The 27,842-nt window shown below is 38.9% G+C and overlaps 1 protein-coding gene and 1 non-coding gene across 4 annotated transcripts in view; both read left to right on the top strand.

The window, feature by feature from the left end:
* The window catches only part of SCRN2 (secernin 2), an 81,709-nt gene that overhangs the window by 19,722 nt on the left and 34,145 nt on the right, over positions 1–27,842 (top strand). For 2 of the 3 annotated variants that reach the window (XM_053697601.1, XM_053697618.1), the window contains exons 2-3: positions 22,173–22,344; positions 22,422–22,603. In XM_053697601.1, the coding sequence (XP_053553576.1) occupies positions 22,177–22,344; positions 22,422–22,603 (350 nt within the window). In that variant the 5' untranslated portion in view covers positions 22,173–22,176. The remainder of the gene's footprint in view (positions 1–22,172; positions 22,345–22,421; positions 22,604–27,842) is intronic. The other variant, XM_053697610.1, reaches the window with a different exon arrangement.
* Positions 13,866–14,057, top strand: LOC128646297 (U2 spliceosomal RNA). The gene has a single exon (XR_008400257.1). It is a non-coding gene; the product is annotated as a U2 spliceosomal RNA (small nuclear RNA).

Consider the following 27,842-nt stretch of genomic DNA (forward strand, 5'->3'; position numbering starts at 1 on the left):
TGATTGCTCTAAATAGTTGTTTTAGGTAGTTCTGGAGGTCTGACTGCGTTACGATTTCCGGGACTCCCTTCAGCCTCAGATTGCTTCTGCGTGAGCGATTCTCTAAATCCTCCATTTTGTCCTGGAGCAGATCTAGTTCTTGTTGAAGGTCTTGTGTTGTTTGAGTCCGAGTAGTCACCTTTTCCTCCACATTATTCTCATTATCCTCCAGTGCCGAAACTCTGGTACCCAAGTCATGCATCTCATGTTTTATTTCTGTTATGCTATTGGTGATGGTGGTTTGGAAGGAATCCATTTTGTTCCACAGTTTCTCTAAGTTCTTATCAATATCCTTCTTAGAGACCAAAGCCTTAATATCCCCTCTTGTGACAGGGGTTAAATCAGCGTCACATGTCTGGGAGTCTGAATCTGCTTCCATGTCCTCCTCTTGTTCTGTATCTCGGGTTTCCATTATTTTCTCCCCTTTAGAGGATTTAAAAAATATATTGGCTGCTGCTGCTTTCCCTGATGTTGTAGGCTTGTTTAGTTTCCTGGTTGCCATTATCAAATATGTTATTTATCTCTACTGCAGCGAGGAAGTATGTCTGAGAGTGTTGTCCTCTGTAGTGATGCAAACTGTGTCTTGCAGTGGATTAGGTGCTGAGTGTCAGTCTCTGAATATTATGATTACGTATGTGTCTCCAAAGGCACTATTTGAGGCAAATATGTGATTTGATCTTTAGGAGCAGTACTTGTCTTTTCAGAGATATACTGTTGAAATGAGATACACGACTGGGCCCCGCAGCCTCATCTGTAAAAATTGTCTGAATGTAGGGGTGACTCAGATATTCAACAGGAATCTCGCTATTTCAAAATCTCCTGTGTTCCTTCAGCTGTGTGTATTAGGGTTAATGGAGTGTCCCAAGTCAGCCTCTACTTCCAAAAGTATACATTATATTACCAGAGTCACCTTCAAATTCACTACTTATTTAATGTGCGTTTCTGCAGCTCATTAGGTTTAGCATAATAAAGTCCTTACTGAAAGAATCTTGCAATCCCCACCAACTCACATATTAGTATTGATCAGCATCAAGGGTCATATATATACAGCAGTATAGGCATCTGATTAGAGTAATTTCGCAAACGTTGCTTTGCAGATGTTCTTTTGAGACTCTTCTAGATATTTATATTATGTCTATTTTGCATATCGCTTATTAGTGAGGTACACTTTACTTGCGATGAGACTTATAGTTAAGAGTAAAGTCAAGTTCCCTCTGTCTCTGCTACAGCTTCATCCCATGCTGTCTGTTAAAATGGCGCCTCCTCATAACTTCCTCAGAGCAGCCTCTCTCCTAATTCCTCTTTATGTGCACATTACCGGACTTCTGATGTTTCATCTCTTCCTCCTTTCAGTCTGGAATGATAACTGCAACCGGATTGGGGTTGTTCACTAGCTTTCCAGCAGTTTAAAAGCTCCTTTGTAGATAGTCCTGCACGGAGCAGCACAATTATGCTGCCATCTTCCTTCCTGGTCAGGCTCCGCCCCCGCCAACCCGCTATTTTTATGAAGGCAGAGGGGATGGAGTAGATTTCCGAAACTGCCGTACAAAAATTCCCCATGAAACCCATGTTTTTTAACACCGCAGCTAGATACTTCCAATTTACCCGATCAAATGCCTTCTCTGCATCTAATGAAAGAAACAGAGAAGGCACTTTTTGCTTTGAGGCAAAGTCCACGAGATTTATAATTTTCCTAATGTTATCTGGGGCCTCCCTATTGCGAATAAATCCCACTTGATCCTGATGGATAAGTTTTGGGAGAATATCGTTTAATCTGGTTGCTAAAATTTTAGTAAATAATTTAATATCTAAATTAATCAATGAGATAGGCCTATAGTTTTTACAGTGTTGTTTACATTTTCCAGGCTTAGGAATAATTGATATACGAGCTTCTAATAGTTCTTTAGGAACAGCTCCCCCTTCTAACATATGATTAAATATTTTAACCAAAATGGGGCTGAGATCCTGTACAAATGTTTTATAAAAGATACCTGAGTACCCATCAGGGCCAGGTGCCTTGCTTATCTTCAAATTACGTATTGCTAGCTTAACCTCATGAATGGTTATTGGCGAATTTAGTTTATCTAGATCTTCTATCGCTATCTTAGGCAAGTTCCATTCCTGTAAAAATTCATTTGTTTCCTTATCCAATGTGATAGGATTTTTGAGTGAGGGCAAGGCATAAAGTTTCTGGTAATACTGAGCAAAAGTGTCAGCAATGACCTGTGGGTGATTCGAGATCTGCCCATCATTCTTTTGAATTTGTGGTACCGAGGACGTCCTAGTTATTTCTTTTAATTTAAGTGCTAGTAGTTTATCAGGTTTATTGGCTTGTATAAACAGTGTTAATTTTGACGGCAAATTTCAATTTAGTCTTAGTTTTAGTCTTTTGACTAAAATGCCATTTTAGTTTTAGTCGTATTTTAGTCATCTGAATTGTTTTAGTTTTAGTCTAGTTTTAGTCGACTGAATTTTCAGTAGATTTTAGTCGACTAAATCCCAGTAGATTTTAGTCGACTAAATCCCAGTAGATTTTAGTCAACTAAGTGTAATGCGTTATTTAAGCATTTCTCTATCATTTGCAAACTGATTACATACTCCAGGAGTAAACATAATACCTGTTAATATTTATGGTATTAAGGTTTAAACATGCAATATAGACACAGATTTAGCCGTTGTGATATGTAACATCTTTATTAAACTTACAATGAAATAAAACCAAGTTTCATAAAAATACAGAAGTGCAACTTTAAAATATAAAAAAAAAAACCTGTAAACTGTATTGGCTAAATTGAACATATTACCCAATATAAAACCTTTAACAGTTCTCTGTTAATAATTAAAACAAGTATCAAGTAACTCAACACAACAAAAAGTTTCTGCAGATAGCACAGGCACAGCATAACTTAAACCCATACTTGTGGGTTATGCTTATTTCTATAGGAAGATTCGAAAAAGTTTCTGCAACGATATTAGCACTGCTCTAGAACTTCCAAACTCATTATATACTCCTGGAGTAAAGGTTTTTTAACCTGTTTGTGGTATATAACATGTCTTTATTTATCTTAAAATTTAATAAAATTAAGTTTCGTAAATTTTACAAAAGAGCAGTAATTAGATATGGATTGATTATAACAATTTGCATAAAATGTTTTTGTCAGCAAATTTTGATTTAGTTTTAGTCATAGTCTTTTGACTAAAATGTCATTTTGATTTAGTTTTAGTCATAGTCTTTTGACTAAAATGTCATTTTGATTTAGTTTTAGTCATAGTCTTTTGACTAAAATGTCATTTAAGTTTTAGTCGTATTTTAGTCATCAGAATTTCCTTAGTTTTATAGTCATTTTAGTCTAGTTTTAGTCGACGAAATTAACACTGTGTATAAAGTATTGGGCATCAACAAGTTTTAGGGACCTGGCAGCCTCCTTTGTCAATAATTGATCCAGAGCATATTTTTTCTCCCCCAATAATTTTAATGTGTTGTTATCATGTGATATCTGATGTTGTGATTGCAGATGTTTGATCTCATTTCTAAGGTTTTCTAGTTGTGCCAGATAGGCTTTATTCTGTTTACTAGATTCTTTTATCAAAATCCCTCTGGTGAAAGCTTTTAGGGCTCCCCATATATGTAAAGGGTTAGATACTGAATTATGGTTAAGTGTCAAAAAATGAGAAATTTCCGTCTGTAAATTCTGCGTAAATAGCTTATCTCTAAACAATGTCGGGTTTATGGTCCAGCTCCTGCCCCTATAAGGGTCAATTAAGCCTGTGAGCTTTGTTAGTACGACGTTGTGGTCTGACCACGTTGCCGGTATGATATCAGAAGCTAGTATTAGGGGGGACATGATCTGACTAACTAGAATATAATCTATTCTCGAATATACATTGTGTGGTATGGAAAAGAATGAATAATCTGTTACTCTTGGATTGATATATCTCCAACTATCCTCTAAATTATGGTCAAGAAAAAAATCATAAAGGAGCTTTTTGGGACTTTGAGAGGGCCTCGTGGATGGAATCGCTGACTTATCTAGATCAGCGTTAGCTACTAGATTAAAATCTCCCCCTATGATTAGACGAGATTTCTTCCAAGTGATTAATAATTTTCCTATCTTGGACAAAAATGAAGCCTGAGATTCATTAGGTGCATAAATGTTCCCAAGTATAACATGTGTGTCGTGTATTCTACCCTTAACGATAATATATCTACCTGTCTTATCAATAATTACCTCATCTTCTTTAAAGTTTAGATCTGAATGGACCAGAATAGATACCCCGCATTTCTTAGATTGGCAAGTGGCATGAAATTGAGTGGGGTAGCTTTTATCCCAATATTTTGGAGTTTTTACTTTTGTGAAATGGGTTTCCTGCATAAGGATTATATGGGCCTTCAAAGATTTATATGTGTCCAGTGCTTTACGCCTCTTGATATTAGAGTGTAGCCCCCTAACATTATGTGAGACTATATTAATAGACATTTCTTACCTATAGATAGAAAAAGAGAAAGAGACAAATAACAATTCTGGAAACCTAAACTGAAACACTCACCAAGTGTTGTTCGGCCAGGTCCCCCTCCTTGTATGGGTGCAGAGCTGTCAAACCGGCCCAATAGGGCACAAATATGTTGAAATATACCTCTATGAAATGTACAAAACGCTGAGATGGAAGAACAGTTAACAGTTAGTCTGAGCAATAAAAAATCAAATAACAGTTGACCTTGTTCGGTCTGAGCTAGGATTCAGGATCCTGAGATGCAACATAACTTAGCAATAACAAATAAAATAACAGAAATAACAAACATATAGAACCAATATAACAAAAGAAACTTCGGGCATACAAAATTAGCATATGAAATTAAATACCTATCATCATGGTATTTTAACTAGAATCGAGGGTGGATCTCTTAACTCTGGACTTGAATTAATAACCTTAATTATTTAATAACATACTCAAATGAAGTCCAGTTCTGAAGACATATCATATTTCAGGCTTGCTCTCAAAAAACAAAAAATCGAACCCCCTTTGATGCACATATCTCTCCTTAGGGAGCATGTGAGGTTACAGTTAAGACATGGGCTATGATTCTGTAGGTCAAGTTGGACTCTCCGGCTCTTGGTTTCGCTTCTTGGTCTTCCCATTCTTTAGCACTGGTGTCCAGGTTCGTGTCAGGGCTTTTCTCTGCTGCTTAGGAGATTGAGAAGGTGTATCGGATGATTTATCATTATGGAGCCTGTTTAAAATCGATTGTCCTTCTTCAACTGTGACACAGGAGTATGATGTTTTGTCCACTGTAAAAGACAACTTAAAGGGGAATCCCCATCTATATTTGATCTGAGCATTGGCAAGGGCTGCTACTATTGGCTTGAATTCACTTCTTTTTTTCAAAGTGATAGGGGATAGATCTGCAAATATTTGGATTTTGTGACCCTCAAAAGTGATCTCCGGAACTCCCCTCACCACTTGCATAATTCTGTCTTTGATATGGTAGTAATGGAGTTTTGTTATCACATCTCTGTGGGCTCCAGGAGTTGGAGGTTTCACCAATGCTCGATGAACTCTGTCCATAAGAAGGAATGATGCATCTTCCTCTGGTAGTAGTTGTTGAAAGATCTGTGTGATGATGTCTTGAAGATTATTATACTTTTCAGGTAAATTGCGAATGCGAATGTTAGATCTACGAGATCTATTTTCCAGATCTTCCAGATGATCCTCTAATTTTTGTATTTGAGCTTGTTGTGAGCTCACTGTAGCTTGTAGTTCTGGGATTTCTTCCACTATTTCATCAACTTTATCTTCAATTGCTGAAGTTCTCTCACCTATATCAGCAATATCTTGTTTCAGCTCCGAAAGAGCCGCTCTCATTTCTTCATGGAACATTTGTTTTATCTGCTTTAATAGAGCCTCATTTGAGGAGGTTGACTTTTGAGAGAAAGTGGGGATATCCCCTGTATCTTCTTCTTGTTCCATCTTTTGGGATAGGTCCAGCAGGGCCTGTTTCTTTTTCTGCTGTGATTTGGACAAACACTCTTTAACAGATTGTGTGCGACTTTTCATCCTCTGACTGTGGGAGGTGTTGCAAGGTAGAGAAAAGAGTCTTATACTCTTCACAAATGAAAAATCAACGATTAGATCTTTAGCTTTTTAGCTGTTGTGCTTCAAAATCTTATCGCCCTAGTGGTCGCGTAGCCACCCAGAATGCCTTGATCTGTCAGAGAGCCACCCTTCTTCTCTAGTTTATTTAGACATGCCCGAAAAATTCCTCAATTATGTCATTTAAGCTTTCACTGTACTCATCTGTGCTTGAAAATAAAAGGGGTTTACCATGCGTAGAACAATTCTGATAGGATGGGGGGGATCAGGGCCTGCAATAGTACCTCTTCTGTATTTCCCGCTGTCCACACTTCGTTAGACAGTAGGATAAGAGGTCAGCGAGTGGAAATAGCCCTTTTCTATATTCGGTCACCCCCTCAGAAGTCTATTAATCAGGAGTTAATCACATAGGAGAAAACATCAAAAGTCTCTATGTTCTAGGTTTTGGTGTGCTTTCAATTAACACTCAACTCCCCAGGGCAGTTTGTCCTCACAGGACCATCACGGGCAAGGAACTTTGGATATGACCTACCAGCAAATTGGCTGGCAGGAAAGGGATGAGGAGAGAGTGCCAATTTTTACTGCAGAAAAATAACAGCAGGCGCCTGTTGGTTATGGCTGAAATAAGCTGTTTTAAACTGTTCCGGTTCTTCAAGCTGGCTTTTAATGTCTTTTTTCTCCATGAGAGGTTATAACTTAAATCTGAACCCAGATTAGATATCCAGCTCTGAAACTATTCTTACAGGTGTGCAGACAGATATCGATGTTTTGCAAATTAATATGGCACTTCAGGGTCACACTCCCTGTTTATTTCCAATTATATATAATGTCTCTCACATCACCAGATTATATTTTATAGTTATAGTACATCTGTCCAGTTAGTGTATGAGTTGCAGGGTGCCAAATCAGTAAAATTGTACCTGTAAAATGGCGGTTTGCGCCAAATTCCGTTTTTTTCCCTTTGGTCTTCTATTGTGGATTAAGCAGGTCTTGTTGCTCAGATGAAGTTGTTTGCTTGCTTGAACACCTAGTCGTGGCCGGTATTTTGACCTCAGGGATATTTCACTGCTTTCATTGCAACGTTCCGGTCCGGGATAGGCCGCAGCCTTGGACTTTCCTAGTTTTCTCCTGGAACTCAAGTCCGGATCGATTTCCTCCTTCTGAATTTTTGCAAGTAAAATATAGTTGTCCCAGCTGAGGGCACTACCCAGTGCCTAAGGATGTCCTTGGTAGACTTTTGAGATAACTTTTATGCCAGTTTTTAAGCTTTTTTGGACCAGAGCTCCACACAAACACTGCTGCCTCTATGGCTGGCTAGCTCCGCCCCCCGAGCTGAATGCCCTTTTAAGGGCAATGCCCATCCAAATGCCCTTTTCAGGGCAATGGGTAGCTTAGGTTTTTTTAGGTAGTTTTTTTATTTTGGGGGGGGGGTGGGGGTTTGTAATGTTAGTGGGTATTTGTATTTTTTTTTTTCACAAAAAGAGCTGATATCTTTAGGGCAAAGCCCTACAAAAGGTCCTTTTATGGTCCATTGGTAGTTTATTCTACATTAGTTTTTTTATTTTGGAGTGGTTTTTTTTGTAATGGGTATTTAGAATAGGAATATTTTTTTATTATTTTTTAAATTTGATTGTTATTTTGTGTAATGTATTCATTTAGGGGGTGTTTTTTTTGTAGCAAAAGAGCTGTTTAACTTAAGGCAATGCCCAAAAAAAGTCCCTTTTAAGGGCCCCCAAAAGGCCCTTTTAAAGGCCCTTGGTAGTTTATTCTAGATTAGGCTTTTTTATTTTGGGGCATTAGAATAGGAATATTTTTTTATTTTTTTGGATAATTTCGTTTGTTTTTTTGTAATGGTAGTTTTTTTTATTTTTTGTGATTTTAGTGTTTTTTTATTTTTTGTAATGTTAGGTTTTAGTGTAAGATAGCTTAGGTTTTATTCCACAGGTAAGTTTGTATTTTAACTAGATAGTTAGTAAAAATAGTTAATAACTATTTACTAACTAGTCTACCTAGTTAAAATAAATACAAATTAATTATGTTAAAGTTAGGGGGTGTTAGGGTTATGGTTAGGTTTAGGGTAGGTGTAGGGGTTAATAGTTTAATTTAGGTTGTTGCGATGTGGGGGGCTGGCGGTTTAGGGGTTAATAGGTTTATTTAGTGGTAGTTATGTAGGAGGCCAGAAGTTTAGGGGTTAATAACTTTATTTAGTTGCTGCAATGTCGGGGAGCAACGTAATAGAGGTTAATAACTTTAATATAGTGGCGGCGATGTTGGGGTGCGGCGGAATAGGGGTAAATAACTTTATTTAAGTGGTGGCGATATCGGGAGCAGCAGATTAGGGGGTTTAGACTCGGGTTTATGTTAGGGTGTTAGGTTTTATCGTCAGTTTTTTTCCCCATAGACATCAATAGGACTGCGTTACAAAGCTTTTCTTTCCGCGATCCAGGTGTTAGACTTTTTTTCTGAACCGCTCTCCCCATTGATGTCTAAGGGGAAAGCGTGCACGAGCACGTCAAAACAGCGCTTTTTTGTGCAGTATGGAGCTTAAAAGCACCATATCGCACGCACAAGCCGGGTTTTTGTTGCATTCGTTAATTTCCCTATAGCGCTCAAAACTCGTAATCTAGCTGTATCTGAACCATGAAAGAAAAATTTTGGGTTTCATGTCCCTTTAATTCTTTAAACTTTACAAACATTCTTTTTTTAAAAAAAAATATTTACCATTTCATTACGGTAAACAGACCGACGATCCTCAGCCCACATCTCCTTCTATATTTTGCAGATCGATGAGGATCCCGTCTTCCTCCAATAAAGAAGGAGGATCGTCGGTCTGTTTACCTTAACAAAATGGTAAGTATTAAAAAAAAAAAGTGTTTGTAAAGTTTAATGAATTAAAGTGTCCCCTTTTTTAAAGAGTATTTTTAAATACTGGGCACTAATTGCTTAAACTTTACGATCACTTTAACATTTTTCACCCACTTAGCAGCACTTATGAGGGTACTCACAACTTCCTGGGCAAGGAAGAGTTACATTTCAGACTAGCAGTGAAGAAAAATCTGTAGGATGCCTCAGAGAAGAAAACAGTAGTTTTCTGAGAGCGGCGGAGAAAGGGTGCCAATTGGAGGGGCGGAACTAACCGCCCTAATGATGTACAGGCAAACAGTAAAAAACATCAAACACTGATTTCTTTCCAATGGCATGGAGAGTCCACAAATCCATTATAATTACTAGTAATAATTCAACTCCTGGCCACCAGGAGGAGGCAAAGAACACCCCAGCAAAGCTTTAAGTATCCTCCCACTTCCCACAATCCCCAGTCATTCTTTGCCTGTGTAACATCGACTTTGGTGGCGATCACAGAGGAAGCGAGTTGCACACAAGGGGCCAGGCTCTCATGTGCTGTTGAAGGCTAACTGTGAGAGTAATTGATTTATGGTGGGGAATATGTCTAAAAGTGTGAGTCACAATTTCCAAAAAATATAAAAGTATATATATAAATCACAACTATACCTATTGTAAAAAGAGATTATTTATAATATTACCAAACTAATTCAGCTCTAAGGACAATAAAAAATAATCCTAAAAAACAAGTTATTTAAATAAATCGATAATATTTTATTTTAATACATAGACTAGTCAAAACATTAGGATATTTAGAGTAGAATTGCACCGGTGCCCCTAAAATAATTAGTATTAAAAAATCTAATACAACAATAATTCCTAAAAAACAATTCCTAAAACACAATATAATATACTTATTCCTAAAACACAATTTATTATACTTATCAAACAATCTAAAATAAAGAACATAAGATGAGAGGTGATTCGTGTGATGCAGGTTAGTGGAAGTATAATACAGATACCAGCTGTCAAAGTCCCTTTTAGTAACCTTGCAGCGATAACATTAGTCAGATTCTGATTTACTCCTATTCCGGATAAGTGTAATAAAGTTGCAACTTAAGATATTTTTCCAATTTGTTATATCAAATTTGTTACATCAAATTAGCCCGGGCTGATCTTTTTCAGTATTGATGCGTGTAAGATAAATCTAGTATGCTGAATCTGGGTCTCAGCGATATTGGCAAGCTTTTGTATTTTCAGTTCTTACTCACCAAATATCCCCTCAGTGTAGCACAGTCTGGTTTCACTGTTGTATAACCGCCAGGCTATCTCACCAACAGTTGGACTTTCCTTCTTAATTTGCGACAAATACCGATCAGCAGTTTCTTCGCTTTAATACTTGAAAATCCTCAAAGGGTATAACGATCCGTTTGCAGAAGTGCGCGCACTTATTTTGAAATTGCCACTCCTACCGTTCAACCAATCTGTCTTCCTTTTGTTTGCACAGATCCTGGCTTCTTGGTATACGGTTCTGGGAGCACAATGATGGTACATACAGGCTCTCAATCCGGCTTCACGCTGACAGCTATCGAAAGCACCTGTGAGCTTTGTGCAAAGCAAGGAGAGGCTGATTGAGAGCCTGTATGTACCATCATTGTGCTCCCAGAACCGTATACCAAGAAGCCAGGATCTGTGCAAACAAAAGGAAGACAGATTGGTTGAACGGTTTTAGGAATAAGTATATTATATTGTGTTTTAGGAATTGTTTTTTAGGAATTATTGTTCTATTAGATTTTTTAATACTAATTATTTTAGGGGCACCGGTGCAATTCTACTCTAAATATCCTAATGTTTTGACTAGTCTATGTATTAAAATAAAATATTATCGATTTATTTAAATAACTTGTTTTTTAGGATTATTTTTTATTGTCCTTAGAGCTGAATTAGTTTGGTAATATTATAAATAATCTCTTTTTACAATAGGTATAGTTGTGATTTATATATATACTTTTATATTTTTTGGAAATTGTGACTCACACTTTTAGACATATTCCCCACCATAAATCAATTACTCTCACAGTTAGCCTTCACTGGCGCCACCCACAATCTTTCCTTTCAGTCTTTTCAACTTTTTCACACTTTGTGAGGAGTGTGAACAGTGGGCAGGCGTAAACTGTTTTACTGAGCTCCCTGACACATCCACTTTTTACCTATTCTCATGTGCTGTTATAAGATCAAGGGTTAAACCTATGCCCCTTAGAGAGTCTCCATTTTTATTTCTTGTTGCGCACTTCAGTATGCGCTTTTCCGCCATGAACATTGTCTTTGGCGCGCTACAGTACAACCCTATGGTTTTTTATTTATTTGCCCTCTATTTCTTGGACTTAAGCTGGCTTTAGTTCTTTTATATTGCTTCCATCTATTGGCAATTCAATACAATTATCCCTTCTAGAGCTACTGTAGATATTTTTTCTTTAGGAAAGAATATTTTTTGGTGAAATGATTTTCCTTTTGTAGGTTTTTATGTTTTAATCTTCCTTAGAGGAATTAAATTATACATATTCCTTTTTTTTATCTGAAACCTACTTTGTTTTTTGTGTTTAACTGTTTTCATTATATGTAGAGTACTTATTTTCTAGGGTACTATATATTTCATTTTTCTTTGAATTAGTTTTTTTTCAGGGCGTTGCAGCATGTCTTGGGTTTTTATTATTTGTAGCTCAATAGGTTATCTCCCTCATGCGGTTATTTTTAATAATGTTTATTCCTTTAATGGGTAATTTCCTTGTTAGCAAGGATTGGGATAATGCTATAATGCTGTATCTATGTAATCCTCTTTAGTAAGAGTAATGGTGGCTATTAGCTGTTGGAGGTCGGTGAGGTAGTCCTTGCTTCTCCTCCATCAATTTATGCTATCCCATATATAGAATCCAGGGTTGTTTTCTTTGTTTTTTGTGTGTTTTTTTTCCTTTTATCTTCAGGTCTCTGTCAGTGGTTGGGTGAGGCTGTCAGACCTGGGAGATTGTACCTGCCCTACAGCTGAAGCTCCTCGGTCCCTGTCAGGATGAGGATTTTTCTGTCAGACCGATGGTTGCTGAGAGCTGCAAGACTGGTAAGTCCCTTTATTCCCTCTACGACTTGTGGTCTAAAGAGGGGTGTCTTCACATAAGGGTGGGGAATTTTTGCCACTTTGTTTTTTAATCCTCAGTGAGGGACAGGCACTATTGGACTACTTTAGAGGCATTTTGATTATGAAGCATTTAATGTTCAGCTTCTTAAATGCCGGTAAGTCTCCTTTACCAGAGGCGACACCTCAGTTTACCTGCTGGTGCATGTCAGCTTCTGTCATACAGACAAGAGTTCTATGCAGTGTTTAGGGTTTAAACTGATAAGTAGAGGTCACTGCTTAATGTTTTGGGCACTCCTATATGGAGATTTTAGAAAGATATGGAGCTGAGCCAAATACCTCTGTCCTCACATTACTCAGGTTCTAAGGCGCCAGTCTCAAGGAATGAAATCCTACTCAATCTGGGTATTTTATAGGGCTTTTGCTTCTGTAGCCCTGATTCAGCCTTAGATTGTTTTTTAGACAGTGGTATTGTTCGCTTATATTCTCTCTGACAGTGCAGGCAGCGCCATTTTATTCTCAGAGTTTCTGCGACTCTTACTGCCTTTGGCGGTGTCGTTGACGCGCTAAGCTTGATACCTTTGTGAGACTTCTCACAGCTTTAGGTATCGGTTTACTGGATTTGACTGCATATAGCGATATGCTTTTTTTCCAGACATAGCGTGTATGTCCTTTATTTAATACTAAGCATGTGTGGGGCACTGATTTTATGGTACTCAGTTTTTCCTTGTGGTGTCGACCGTTCTTCTTAACTTCTGTTAATTGAATTGGTCACTCCGTTTCTCAGCTTTTCATTGTCTACTGCCATCTAGTGCCTAATTTTTAACTTTACACCCTATGAGGGATAACTATCAATGTCCCTTATGCTGGTCATATCACAGATATCATGCCCATGTTTGTGTCTGGTGATTTTTAAAGATCTGAAATATTTAAAGGGACACTGAACCCAAATTTTTTCTTTTGTGATTCAGATAAAGCATGGGATTTTAAGCAACTTTCTAATTAACTCCTATTATCAAATTTTCTTCATTCTCTTGGTATCTTTATTTAAAATGCAAGAATGTAAGTTTAAGTGCCGGCCCATTTTTGGTGAACAACCTGGGTTGTTCTTGCTGATTGGTGGATAAATTCATCCACCAATAAAAAAAGTGCTGTCCAGAGGTCTGAGCCCCCCAAAAAGCTTAGATGCCTTCTTTTTCAAATAAAGCTAGCAAGAGAACAAAGAAAAATTGATAATAGGAGTAAATTAGAAAGTTTCTTAAAATTGAATGCTCTATCTGAATCACAAAATAAAACATTTGGGTTCAGTGTCCCTTTAATCTTGTTTAGGATGGCTAGAATGAGTATATGTAGTTATATACTCTTTGCCTGTTGTTCAGATAAGGTTTTAGTACTTTTCCGACTGAGATTTTATTTCCTTTGTTTATAGAAATAATTATTTGAGAATCTGATATTTTTTCAATATCGGTGACTTGTGTACCCATGTGTGTCATATAAGTTTTTATTTAGTGCTTTTTTTGCACTAATATGTTATTTTCTATTGTCTGTGACATGTATTCTCCCATATTATATATAGGAGCTTGTTATATTAATCTCTCTCATACATATTGAGGTGATTTTTTTTCTATTGTTTTGACAGGTATTCCCCTATGCTATCTTTGGGATCCCATATAGTAATCTCTCATATTGAGGTGATTTATCTAATGTCTGTGATACGTATTCTCCTATGTTATCCATAGAGGTTTTATATTTTATTCTCTCTTATTGGATCGCCTCTAGGCCTTTTGGCTAAGGATCAAGTGTAGTATCTGTTTTTATCAATTTAATATCTGATACGTCCCCTATTTGGGGAACATATATTAAATGGATTTTTGGAACAGGGAGATGAAAGTAGAGCTTGCTCTGTCCACTCAACTCATTGACCTGGTATTGCAGTTCCTCCAGGATCGGTGCACCCCTCTCTTAAAGAGTCCATAGGGGCTATATATATTAATCTCTTGTATTGTATAGTGTTTCATTATCACTTCCTTAGTGATTTTAGAACAGTAATTAATTTTATATAATCTCTCGCATGTCGAGGTGCTATTTGCAAATGTTGGGAGTCGCTTGTGACCCTATTTTATCTATATGAGTTTATAACTTAATTTTATAATCCCTTTATTGAAGTGATTTTTGAAAGGTCTCTGGCATTAACGTTTTGACCATTGTTATAAATATATATTATATATTTCTTTGGTGTCCTGGGGACCTGGAATATTTTCTCCTTTCTCTTGTTGAGGAGATTTTATTCTTATAATCGTCGTTCCTTGTAGGGTACAACTTCATTAAGTTTTCATTGCTATGTGTTCTTTGAACTCTAAGGAACTGGCTTCTTCCTATCTGTCATAGTTAGGAGGCTATGTTTTTTTCTCTTAGGATAATGTGTTCTACCTAGGACATCTTGTCCTATTTCTTTTTGTTTTCTTGATGTAGCCATGGTGGTTTCATCATTTAAATGCTTCAACATGGTTTTCTGAAACTTATCTTTTACTTATCCTTTCTTGGGCAGTTTTTCCTGCTTGCAAGGATAGTGATTCTTAGGTGTCCTAGACTCCTCTGATGTAAGAGTTTTGGTGTTGGAGGTCAGCAGGGTTGTCCTGGTTTCTCCTCTAACTTTTTATACAATCTTTTCCTTCTTAATATGAGGAAAGTCAGCGCATCATTCCTTACTGTTGGGAAATACTGAACCTGGCCACCAGGAGGAGGCAAAGAAACCCCAGACAAAAGCTTAAATACTCCCCCTACTTCCCTCATATCCCAGTCATTCTTTGCCTTTCAGCACAGGAGGTTGGCAGAGAAATGTCAGAAGATTCAGAGTAGTTCCTTATGAAGAGTATCTACCCTTTCGAAATGGGACTGGAGTTTTAAGTAGTCTTGTCAGCCTCTCAGAGAGCATTGACGAATGTTAGAGTCTGGAGATGCAGGGAGATTCTTTCTGCGAACCCATCCAAACTCGTATTAACAGCTCCTAAGCAATCAGTGTTGACGAGTTTCACTGCCTGCTTCCATTACTTAAGTCCATGTCAGGAGCAATGCTACAAGACTGTCAAACTTGAGAGGCTGTGTTTCTGTTTCATGGCATAGATTCGGTAAGATTGTTTCATTTTTTATACACATATGATAACACAAGAAGACAGGGTCACAGTGTGGCTCCTTTTATCTGTTTGGAATCAAGGGTTAATATCTCCGGAGGGGGATTATTGAACAGGGGGGATTAATCACATAATTTTATTTTATTATGATTATGCTGCGACATGTGTGAGATGTGGCTCAGGCAGATGTTGGAACGTACAGGTTTTACTTTCGTTTTTGGAAGCTGCGCAGCCTGAAAGGCTTGGCGCTTTTTTTTTTCCTATAGCAGGGGTGGCCCTGCATTGCGCACCATGTGACTGGGTGTGGTTACACTGATTTCCTCTTTCCTGACCATGCGGTTTACCGGAGAAGAAGCGGTTTCTCTGTTTGGCCTGGGTCATAGGAGGTGGTGAGTGCCCCAGCCATTGGGGGTATAAAGGTGCCGTTTTATCTTATTATCTATAGTCTGCTTTATAAGCGCAAGCTATGGAGGATTCTGATGCGTTAGAGGGTACTCCCTCTTTACCTAAATCTAATACCTATCTATATTGTGAGGAGGCCGCAGTATACAAGCCTGCTCAATTATGTTCCACATGCCTTGATAAAGTAATCATGTCAAAGAAAGTTAATATGTCCGATACCACTGAGCCGTCCACCTCTGAGTCTCCATCCCATGAGGTGCGCACCCTACAGTCGAATCCTAATACACATGCAACTTCCTGTAGCACTCCTAATCCTCCATCTGGAGGGGCTCTTTTACCACTAGACTTTACTGAGCAATTACAAACGGCAGTGTCTGCAGCCTTTAGTGCTTTACCTCGCCCTGCTAAGCGCAAGTGAAAGGTTAAATATTGCTATCCTTCCCAGGGGTGATCTACTAGCTTTTTGGATTTTTCTGATACAAGATTATCCGATGATGAAGGCACCTCTGATACTTCAGAGGGTGCTCTTTCTGGGTCAGAATCTGCTGCCTCTGGCCTCCAGCTGCGGAGGAACCAGACTTTAGATTTAGGATTGTGCATTTACACTTTCTGTTGAAGAAGTTTTGGCTACGTTAGAGGTTCTGAGGAACCTTTGATTCCTAAATTAGATAAGGTCTGGGAGGACAGGGTTGTACCACAAACTTTCCTGGTTCCCGTAAAGATGGCGAACATTATTAAGAATGAATGGGAAAGAATTGGTTCTTCATTTTCCCCTTCTTCTTCCTTTAAAAAATTGTTCCCGGTCCCGGGCTCTCAATTGGAATTGTGGGGCTACATCCCTACAGTGGATGGATCTCCACGCTTGCTAAACGCACTACTATCCCACTTGAGGATAGTTAATCTTTTAAAGAGCCCATGGATAAGAAAATAGAAACTCTGTTAAGAAAGATGTTTCAACATACGGGATATTTGTTTCAACCGGCAGCGGCTGTTGCTGCAGTTGCTGGAGCGGCTACCTACTGGTGTGACTCCTTATCTGAGTTGATCGAGGTGGAGGGTCCCCTCAACGTAACCCAGGAAAGAATTAAGGCCTTAAGGGTGGCTAATTCTTTTATTTGTGATGCAAATATGCAAATTATTCGCCTGAATGCCAAGGCTTCAGGTTTTTCTGTTCAAACCCATAGGGCACTCTGGCTGAAGTCCTGGTCTGCGGACATGACTTCTAAGTCAAGACTTCTTTCCCTCCTATTTAAGGAAAAGATTCTATTTGGTCCAGGCCTGGACTCAATTATCTCCACGGTTACTGGAGGCAAAGGTTCCTTTGTACCGCAGGATAAGAAGAACAAACCTAAAGGACAAGGTCCTAATTTTCGTTCCTTTTGTTCGGATAAATCCCAATGTCAGCAGCCCTCTGCAAAGCTCGAGCAATCCAAAGGGACTTGGAAGCCGACTCAGTCCTGCAATAAATCCAAGCAGAACAAGAAGCCCGCCGAGGTAAAGTCGTCATGAAGAGGCGGCCCCCGATCTGGCTCTGGATCGCGTAGGGGGCAGATTGTTGCTCTTTTCGGATGCTTTGTTAGGAGACGTATAAGACCCGTGGGTCCTGGAGGTCATCGCTCTGGGATACAGGATAGGTTTCAAGTCTCATCCACCCCAGGGGCAGAGTCGTCTTGTCAAACCTGTCTTCAAGGCCAGAAAAGAGAGAAGCCTTTCTGGGGTGCGGGAGGGATCTCTCCTCCCTAGGGGTCATTGTCCCAGTACCTCTTACAGAAAGAGGTCTGGGATACTATTCAAACCTTTTTGTGGTCCCAAAGAAGGAGGGAACTTTCCACCCGATTCTGGACCTAAAGTGCTTAAACAAGTTCCTATCTGTCCCCTCATACAAGATGGAGACAATAAGGTCCATCTTTCCCTTAGTTCAGGAAGGACAGTTCATGACCATGATAGATCTGAAGGATGCTTACCTTTATGTTCCAATACACAAGGAACACTTCAAGTTTTTAATGATTTGCATTCCTGGACCAGCACTTCCAGTTTATTGCACTTCCGTTTGGTCTAGCTACTGCTCCAAGAGTTTTTACGAAGGTTCTTGGGGCTCTGCTTGCAGTGGCTAGAACCAGAGGTATAGCAGTAGCGCCATACTTGGACAATATTTTGGTTCAAGCACCATCCTGTCATCTGGCAGAGGACCTTTCAAAAGGTCGATCTCATGGATGGAAGATAAACTTAGAAAAGAGTTCTCTTATTCCCAGTACCAGGGTGGAATTCCTGGGTACTATAATAGACTCCATATCCATGAGGATATTTCTTACAGACCAGAGACGTTAGAAGCTAACTTCCGCTTGTCTTGCCCTCCAGACCTCCTTAAGGCCTTCTGTGGCTCGGTGTATGGAGGTGATTGGTCTCATGGTATCCAGCATGGACATCATTCCTTTTGCCAGATTCCATCTCAGACCACTTCAGCTGTGCATGCTGAGACAGTGAAACAGCGATCATTCGGATCTGTCTCAACAGATTTCTCTGGACAACCGGTCGATAGAATCACTCTCCTGGTGGCTCTGTCCAGATCACCTGTCCCAAGGGACATCCTTCTTGAGACCATCCTGGTAGATTGTGACTACGGACTCAAGTCTCTCAGGATGGGGAGCTGTTTGGGGTGCCAGGAAGGCACAGGGCCTTCCTGGCAGATGCCCACAACTGCTCGCTGTCAGAGATCCACATTCTGGGTGTGGACAACTGGGAAGCGGATTTCCTCAGCAGACAATCCTTTCATCCTGGGAAATGGTCTCTCCATCCCGAGCTGTTTGTGGAGAATTGCAACAGATGGGGGACACCGGATATAGATCTCATGGCGTCCCGGCTCAATTTCAAGCTGCCCAGATATGGATCGCAGTCCAGGGATCCTCATGCGGAGCTAACAGATGCATTAGCAGTGCCTTTGAGGTTCAATCTAATTTACATTTTTCCACCGTTACCACTACTCCCTTGTGTAGTGGCCCACAACAAGCAGGAGCAAGCATCAGTAATACTAATGGCCGCGAAGGATGTGGTTCTCGGATCTGGTGGGGATGTCCTCATCTCCTCCCGTGGAAGTTACCTTGTCGCAGGGATCTGCTGGAACAGGGTCCTTTTGTTCATCTAAATCTAGATTCTCTGAGGCTGACTGCGTGGAGATTGAATGCTTAGTCTTAGCCAAAAGAGGTTTTTCTGAGAGGGTTATTAAAACTCTCATTCAGGCTCGTAAGCCTGTTACTTGTCGCATCTATCATATGGTGTGGAGAGCTTACTTATTCTGGTGTGAAGAGCGTGGTTTCATCTGGCATAAGGTCAAGGCTGCCAGGATTCTTTCCTTTCTCCAGGAGGGTCTGGAGAAGGACCTTTCTGCCAGTTCCCTGAGGGGACAGATTTCGGCCCTTTCTGTTTTGCTGCACAAGAGGCTCGCGGAGCTCCCTGACGTGCAATCCTTCATTAAGGCTCTGATTAGGATCAGACCTGTGTTTAGATCTAACGCTCCACCTTGGAGTTTGAATCTTGTTCTTAAATTTTTGCAACGGGTTCCGTGTGAGCCTATGCATTTGGTTGACATTAAGTTGTTGTCCTGGAAGGTTCTTTTTCTATTGGCTATTGCGTCGGCATGCAGAGTTTCTGAAATGACTGCCTTGCAATGTGAGCCACACTGATAAGGCTGTTTTACGTACCCGCTTGGATTTTCTTCCTAAGGTGGTGTCTGATCGTCACATCAATGAGGAGATTGTGGTTCCTTCCTTATGTTTACTTCATAATCTGGATGTAGTTCAAGCTTTGAAGTTTTATCTTCAAGCTACTAAGGATTTTAGACAAACTTCTTCCTTGTTTGTTATATACTCTGGGAAGCGTAAGGGTCTGAAGGCTTCTTCTAATTCCTTATCCTTTTGGTTGAGGAGTGTTATACACTTAGCTTACGAGTCAGCGGTACTTAAACCTCCTAAAAGGATTACGGCTCATTCCACTAGAGCGGTGGTTTCCTCTTGGGCCTTTAAGAACGAGGCCTCTATGGATCAAATTTGTAAGGTGGCTACCTGGTCCTTCTTACATACTTTTTCAAAGTTCTACAAATTTGACGTTTTTGCTTCGGCGGAAGCAGCTTTTGGGAGAAAGGTTTTGCAGGCTGTGGTGCCATCAGATTAGGGTCCGCCTTTTTTTTACCCCTTCCGTTATCATTCAGTGTCCTCTGGAGCTTGGGTATAGTTTTCCCAACAGTAAGGAATGATGCCGTGGACTCTCCTTATATTAAGAAGGAAAGCAAAAATTATACTTACCTGATAATTTAATTTCCTTCTGTATGAGGAGAGTCCACGGCCGATGTTCGGACCAAAATTAGTTTTTCTCTTCCGGCACCATTTATACCCTGATATTTCTCCTACTGTTCCTTGTTCCCTTGGCAGAATGACTGGGATATGAGGGAAGTAGGGGGAGTATTTAAGCCTTTGGCTGGGGTGTCTTTGCCTCCTCCTGGTGGCCAGGTTCAGTATTTCCCAACAGTAAGGAATGATGCCATGGACTCTCCTCATACAGAAGGAAATGAAATTATCAGGTAAGCATAATTTATGTTTTTATAGTCCTTTTTTAATTTTTTTTTTGTCTGGATCAGGATCAGACCTGTTTTTATTCCTCGCTCTTTCTTGGAGCTTTTCTTCTGGTTTTGCAGCGGGCTCTGTTTGAACCTATACATTCTTTTATGTTGTATATTGTTTTCCCATCCTGATAAGGTGGTCCTTTATACCAATCATCGGGATATTGTTGTTCATCATTCTGTCCTGATCCTTATTCTAGGATAGAGTGTTTGTGGCTCCCTCTGAGGGGAGCGTAATATAAGGCTTTTTCAGGACTAGGCTTCTGTGGAAGAGTTCTCCAGTGGTTCAAGGGAATAAGCCAATATCCAGAGACTTGGGGGTTCCAGGATCGATTCCGGGCATGCTCTGACACTTGTGTGTATAGTATAAAGTGTATATTCCTTTAGTAGGTTGACAAGACTGCCTCTGAGTTCTTGTTCCATACCTTTTTTAAATCCTAATTCAAGGTTTTTTGCTCAGCTGAGGTTCTCTTGGGGAGATAGAGTTTTTTTATGTGGTAGTGCCCTCAGATTAGGTCCGCCTGTTTTATTCTCCCTCCCTTTCCATTCTGTGTACTCTAGCTTGGGTATTGGTTTCCACTTTCCACTAGTAATTAGAATGGATTTGTGGACTCTCCATGCCATTGGAAAGAAAAGAAAATGTATGCTTACCTGATAAATTATTTTCTTTCCTGGCATGGAGAGTCCACAACCCGCCTTTTCTAACATTTTAGATTGCTTATCTCGTTTTTGTTGTTTTCTAAACTTCAGGCACCCCTACACCCTTTGTGTCCTCTTCAATTTCCATATTTCCTCGGCCGAATGACTGGGGATTGTGGGAAGTGGGAGGATACTTAAAGCTTTGCTGGGGTGTTATTTGCCTCCTCCTGGTGGCCAGGAGTTAAATTCCCACTAGTAATTAGAATGGATTTGTGGACTCTCCATGCCAGGAAAGAAAATAATTTATCAGGTAAACATACGTTTTGTTTTTTTTAAATAAAATTTAAAAAAATGTTGCACAGAGGATCCCTAACTGTCTCCTATCCCAACCACTGTCAAAATAAAGAGAACCGCTTAGTGCAGGTACCACTTCTCATAAAGAGACTAACATTTTTTTAAAAAATTGTTAAAATACATTTTCTGAGGGAAAATACATGAGCTGCTAAGGGAATCTAGAGAATAATATAGGAAAATTTGGAGCCCAAATTCCTAAATTTTAGGTGTTCAGCACCTAGGTTAAGTACCAAGTGAAAGGTCTGGAAACCATCAAACTATGGAGTCTTGACTGTAGAAACCCCTCCACTGATCTTACTAGCTTGCTGAGGCCTTTCTCCCTTACAGAATGCTGATGCAGTAGAGAACCCATCCAGTGCAAGTAAAGATACTGCAGAAGATATTGGCGAATATACCTGTAACTACTTTGGTGGAGGGTAAGGGACGGCGTTCCCATGATGCCAAAGGTCAGTTATGGCTGAGAGATTTACCAGTGAGAGTACTGACATGCCATAAGAGAGCTATTTCTTTTTGAGTGAAACTGGAAAAGGGGTACAGGGTCTCAAGTCAGGCTTGTAAGCCTGTTACTCGTCGCATCTATCATAAGGTGTGGAGAGCTTACTTATTCTGGTGTGAAGAGCGTGGTTTCGCCTGGCATAAGGTCTGAGGTTCCAAAAATTTAGAAAATAACACCTCACTCAACCTCTCACCTCAGAGGCCAAGAACTAACTGGAGAGGGAGTGGAGGTGGGAGGTATTGAAGTCCCTTGTGAGGGTTCTTGACCTCCACCTGGTGGCAGGAAGTATATTCCAGTTATGGACACCTATGGACTCTCCTCATCTTACAAATGAAATATTTATAACATATAAGGTAATGTAAGTAAGTGTTTTATAGACAATTGGGTGACAACAGGTGTTTGTGGGGTTAAACATATCTCTTTATGTCTCCTTTTTCTCAGTGCTATGTCTTTCACACCACCTCCTAGCTCCTGTGACTGTTTTGTATCGCTCCCACCTGCCTCGGATGGTCCATTTGTTATATTTGCAAAAAACTCAGATAGACCATGTCAGGAGGTACAAGAAGTTGTGTACTACCCTGCAGCTACCTACACCTCTGGGTCAAAGGTCAAGGTGAATTTATACTGAAGACTCTGAAACCATTTTTGTCTAGGTTGTTAATGATAAATGCATTTTTGTCTTCTACTTAGTGCACCTTTCTGGATGTGGAGCAAGCTCCAGCGACCTTTGCAGTTCTGCTGAGTCGCCCAGCTTGGCTCTGGGGGGCTGAGATAGGATCTAACGAGCATGGGGTCTGTATTGGAAATGAGGCTGTGTGGACCAAGGAACCAGTAAAAGAATGTGATGCGCTACTGGGCATGGATCTGGTCAGGTGAGACTGAGTATCACTAGTAATTTTTGTGGGCAAGTGAGGTAAACTGGTTTTTCCTGTTTCTTCTGATCAGGTATGGAGAGCCTGACAGGTGGTCATGTACTAGTGGTATGCTTGATAAAACAAGCTGAGAGAAGCATGGTATTTGGAGCCTTAGCATGTGTGTAGTCTGTGTCTTTCATGTGGTTCTTATAATATGAAACTGACTCTCACAGATGACTCATGATGCTAGACTGGTAACTCAGTGCCTAATTTCTATCTTTCTCATAGTACCATTATAAACCCTTTATGCAAAATGCGGAAAAAGAAAGAGAGGCGTAATAAAGTTAGTGATTTCTGCTTTATTCTGTGTCTGCTTTTCAATCCGTGTAACATTGTTTTTGTACTCCCTGTGTTACCTCTGCATTTATCATTCTGTGTTGCTTTTTTTTTCTGTACGTAATTTCTTTCTCTGCCACCCTCATATTAGTCTCTTATATGGACTACAAGAATTTACCTGCTCTGGGCTATGCATTTCTCTCTTTTTTAGATATCTTTTTCTCTCTCTTTTTCTGACCCATTTTTCCTATGTTATGTCTTTGTGTTCTTTATCTCCACCTCCCTTCTGTCTCCTCTTTCTGCTCATATTTTTAAGATCTCTAAGCCAGGGCTCGACAAACCCAGGAGCCAGGGAGCCACTGACTCCTAGAATTTTACCCCTGGCTCCTAACGTTTTGGATTATTCTCCATATATCTATTTGCAAATACCACTGTCTGGCTCCTAAATATTTTTATTGGCTCCTAAATTTTAAACAGATTTGTCGATCCAAGCTCTAAGCATCACTTTCTCAGTGATCTCCTACCTGTGCTCACTTATCCGAGTATAATTCTCTTGATCGCTTTCTCTTATCTCCTTTGTTGCACTTGCTAGGTACATTTTCATCTTCCTTTCTCTGTTGTCTTTTTATTTCTGTGGAGCTTTATGTGTGTTGCCCTATCTTTTCCACCTGTTTATCTCTGAACTACTGTGTATGTGTGAGCTTTTTTTGATCTGTGATCTTTATTCTCAGTCAACTAGATTACAAATTTTGCGCTAAACAGGGTGCGAAACTAAGGCAAAAAATTTGCGTTATTGCACTCTCCATATCGTTGCCATTACGAGTTACTCAAAAGCCTCCTTGTGCTGTGCGTTAAGCTCCATACCGCACAAAAGCCAAGGGCTGAGTTTACGTGCTCGTGCACGCTTTCCGCCATAGACATCAATAGGGAGAGAGTGTTAGAAAAAAAACTAACAACTGCGATCGCGGAATGGAGATCGCGTAACGCAACCCCATTGATGTCTATGGGGAAAAGAAAGTTGCGTTTAAACCTAACACCCTAACATAACCCCCTGGTCTAAACACCCCTAGTCCGCCACTCCCTGACATCGCCATCACTAATAAAAGTTATTAACCCCTATGCCAAAATATGGTGTGAAGAGCGTGGTTTCGCCTGGCATAAGGTCTGAGGTTCCAAAAATTTAGAAAATAACACCTCACTCAACCTCTCACCTCAGAGGCCAAGAACTAACTGGAGAGGGAGTGGAGGTGGGAGGTATTGAAGTCCCTTGTGAGGGTTCTTGACCTCCACCTGGTGGCAGGAAGTATATTCCAGTTATGGACACCTATGGACACCAATCTATATTCATACATCTTTCACATTACCTTGAATTAAATACAGTATCTCTGCCACTAAGAAAATAATTTTTACCAATCTACAATAGTGAAAACAAGAGCAATATTACCAAAGACACCAAATGAGACATTAAACTAACTTAAAATGTATAGTTTACCAAGCAGAAATTAATCTACAAACACACTTATATCCCCCCCCACTCCCTACTCCTTTCCTAATCAGATTGGATAGTTTATGAATATAACATAACGTCTTGCAGATATCAATACAACACATGAACAAAAATCACCATTTTAATTTTAGAATTGATGAGAATTCTTTTGTCAGAGCAAATCTGTATGCCAATATCACACCATAATCACTTGTATATTAGTTTTTTGATAACTGTTGACCAAAGTTCACAATTGTAACTCATGCCGTTTTTGGAATAAAAATAAGAATTAAAAAAAAAAAAAAAAAAAAGCTAGTTTAAAAACAACAATTATTTAAAGGAAAACACACAAATTTTTAACTTAGACAACATTTGTACTTTAGACTAGCAATAGCTTTATTTTCTGGCTAAATTCTCAAGCTGAAAAAGTTTTTACTTTGGCAGTCCTCCCATAAATCTCTATCACAACCTGGTGCTGATTTTAGCACAAACATCCCTGAATGAGGATACAGTCATCATTGATTAGAATCTCAGATCTCAGGGTACATACTATCAATATATCAATATATATTTAACAAAATTAACCAAAAGACGATAGGACTTGTTTGGATGTCTTAGCAAACAAGAAACATGTGATCCATTATGAGCCAATAGAATTCTATTAAAAATGGCAATCAGCTGCCAAGATGAAAACTTGCATTAGATATAAATTTTGGATTGTATGTATTGTATTTAATTTTTCCATATACTTTTTAACATTGAAGAAACAGGACTAATGGCACTACTATGTAAGTATACTTACGATTCTCTGTGTAAAATAATTCTGATTGTGTAACTTTCAAGTAATTCACAGAGTCAGGTGCTGTGTACTTTTTTATTCTGAAAAGAAAAGAGAATTTCAATCCTAGGATTGAAAAAGATGTACACTTGTATAGCACTCTACCCTAAGGAAAAGTGGCTCAGGGTTAGAACAATTAATTAAAAGGGAGGAAAATGGTATCAACCGTAACAAATTAAAATATAACCTTTATTAGGTATCACTTAAAAATAAATCCACAAACAAACATATTTTGTTCAAAACACAGAATGTAAATGAGGTGATGATATGCTGCGTATTATATTCAACACAGAAAGTGGCTTATAAGGTTAATTCTTAACCTAGGATTAGACATCCATGGTTAAGAAAAATGATGTTCTAATAAATGTAGAATATTCAGATGTTGTTGAGTATATTCACAGGTGTTGGGTGCAACTTGATATCAGTATTCAGCAGGCTAAAAGTCAATATTGCGCTGTAATAGAGTTATTTAATTTATATTTAGCCGTTGATTTCAATTATCAAATATTAGCAACATTTATTTAAGATTAGACTCGATATGCGTTACTGTGTAATATCTCTAGATACTCTGTAGGATAGATCATGCATTGCTATGTTACCACTGGTAATATATTATTAGGATTGAGGGAATTTAATACTCCTCCTTCATTCACTATTGTCTCCAGTGATAAATGATTCTTATCAGAATTACATATATATATGCCTAAATTCTGAGTATATAGTTATCTATAGAGACTACTATTGCTGTTTTTAATCTCTCCCAATTATAAGTCGATTTATGTTTTTTTTTTGGTGACTTTAATACAACTTAATACCGTATTGCCAGCTGGTATTTTATTCTGCAATAAACTATAGTAGTTATGCTGGTTTCAACTGTTTGTACAATAATAGCTTTATATACTATAGTAATTATGCTGGTTTCAACGATATATGCTATGATGGCTCTTTATAAAGAGATACAGCAATTATATAAGTCTATTTTCTATATATTTCTCTTAGGATTGTATAGTTCATCAACAGGTCTACAACTAAGGATGCACAGTAACTATATATTAGTATATGCAACAACAATTAAATAAGTCTGTGTTCGATTCTTATATTATCATTACTGCAGCTTGAAAAATATTGTCCCGTTAGCTTCAATTCAACAGACTGCCCACAATATATTAATACTATCGGCTATCAGCCGCAAGATTACGTGTGTCAGAAAGGTTTTTTAACATCAAAGCTATTCGGTATAACCCATCCTCTTTACATCTGCCATTAAAAAGTTGTGCTTTTAAGCATATCAACTAGCTAAGCAATAACATGTTTTGCCACCAACGTGGCTTTTTCAAAGGGTCATATATGTTTTTTTGTGGATTTATTTTTAAGTGATACCTAATAAAGGTTATATTTTAATTTGTTACGGTTGATACCGTTTTCCTCCCTTTGAATTAATTGTACTAACCCTGAGCCACTTTCCCTTAGGGTAGAGTGCTATACAAGTGTACATCTTTTTCAATCCTAGGATTGAAATTCTCTTTACTTTTTAACATTGTTTATATTCATGTTTTTTTTTCTATATATAGATTCTGTTGAAATTGCATATTGTAAATATATTTGTAAACACGCCCACTTTAGTCCTATTGGCCCCATGGTAACTAATTGGAACACATGTGTATATATATTGTGCTCCTTATTTACACTTGTCACATGCCTGATGAAACAGCTAGTCAGCTGAGAAACGCGTTGCATGTTTTATATGTTTTAAAATAAAACTGTGCTTTTAAGTAGTCTGCCTTTTAACTACTTTTTCACTTTGGAGCACTTTACACCACTTATTCAAACCATTTAAAAGAACAATCCAGGTTCAGACAGCTGGTGTAACACCCAGCCTGCCTTGCCATTGTGCAAACTGGAATGTGAGTACCCATTTTGTATATTTTCTTGGAATCATTCTGTTAAAAGTTCAACCTGCACTAGGAGAAGTTCTGTGTCCTTTATATTTTTAAAGGCTACAACATCCAGTATCCAGTCTACTGAAATCTGAGGGAGACCTTGCCCCAATCAGTCAGCTGGAGAATGTAAAGCCCAGCCTGCGCATATTGCACTTTATTAGTGCACACACCCTTGTGACAGACTGCGCATATTGCACTTTATTAGTGCACACACCCTTGTGAGTAGTCACTTGCTAGCAACTTTGTATTCACTGAAAATTTATTTTGGATAAACTGCACTATGAGGCGCTCTTCTTTACATCTTTTTTAGATTCTTCTTGCAAGTCCAATCCTGCCAGAAGAAGAGCAGACTCAGGAACTTTTAAAACACAACTTCATTGTTTCTTTATTATAATTTTCATTTTTTATTCTTATTCAATTCCCCCCCACACCACAATTATTGATGTTATAACAATTGTATTGTATATACATGATTGCACATAACTGCACATTTCTTTCTTAATATAAGGAGAGTCCTTGGCTTCATTCCTTACTGTTGGGAAATACTGAACCTGGCAACCAGGAGGAGGCAAAGACACCCCAGCCAAAGGCTTAAATACCTCTCCCACTTCCCTCATCCCCCAGTCATTCTTTGCCTTTCATCACAGGAGGATGGCA

This window comes from Bombina bombina, chromosome 1 (assembly GCF_027579735.1).
Source record: "Bombina bombina isolate aBomBom1 chromosome 1, aBomBom1.pri, whole genome shotgun sequence".
NCBI classification, from domain to species: domain Eukaryota; kingdom Metazoa; phylum Chordata; class Amphibia; order Anura; family Bombinatoridae; genus Bombina; species Bombina bombina.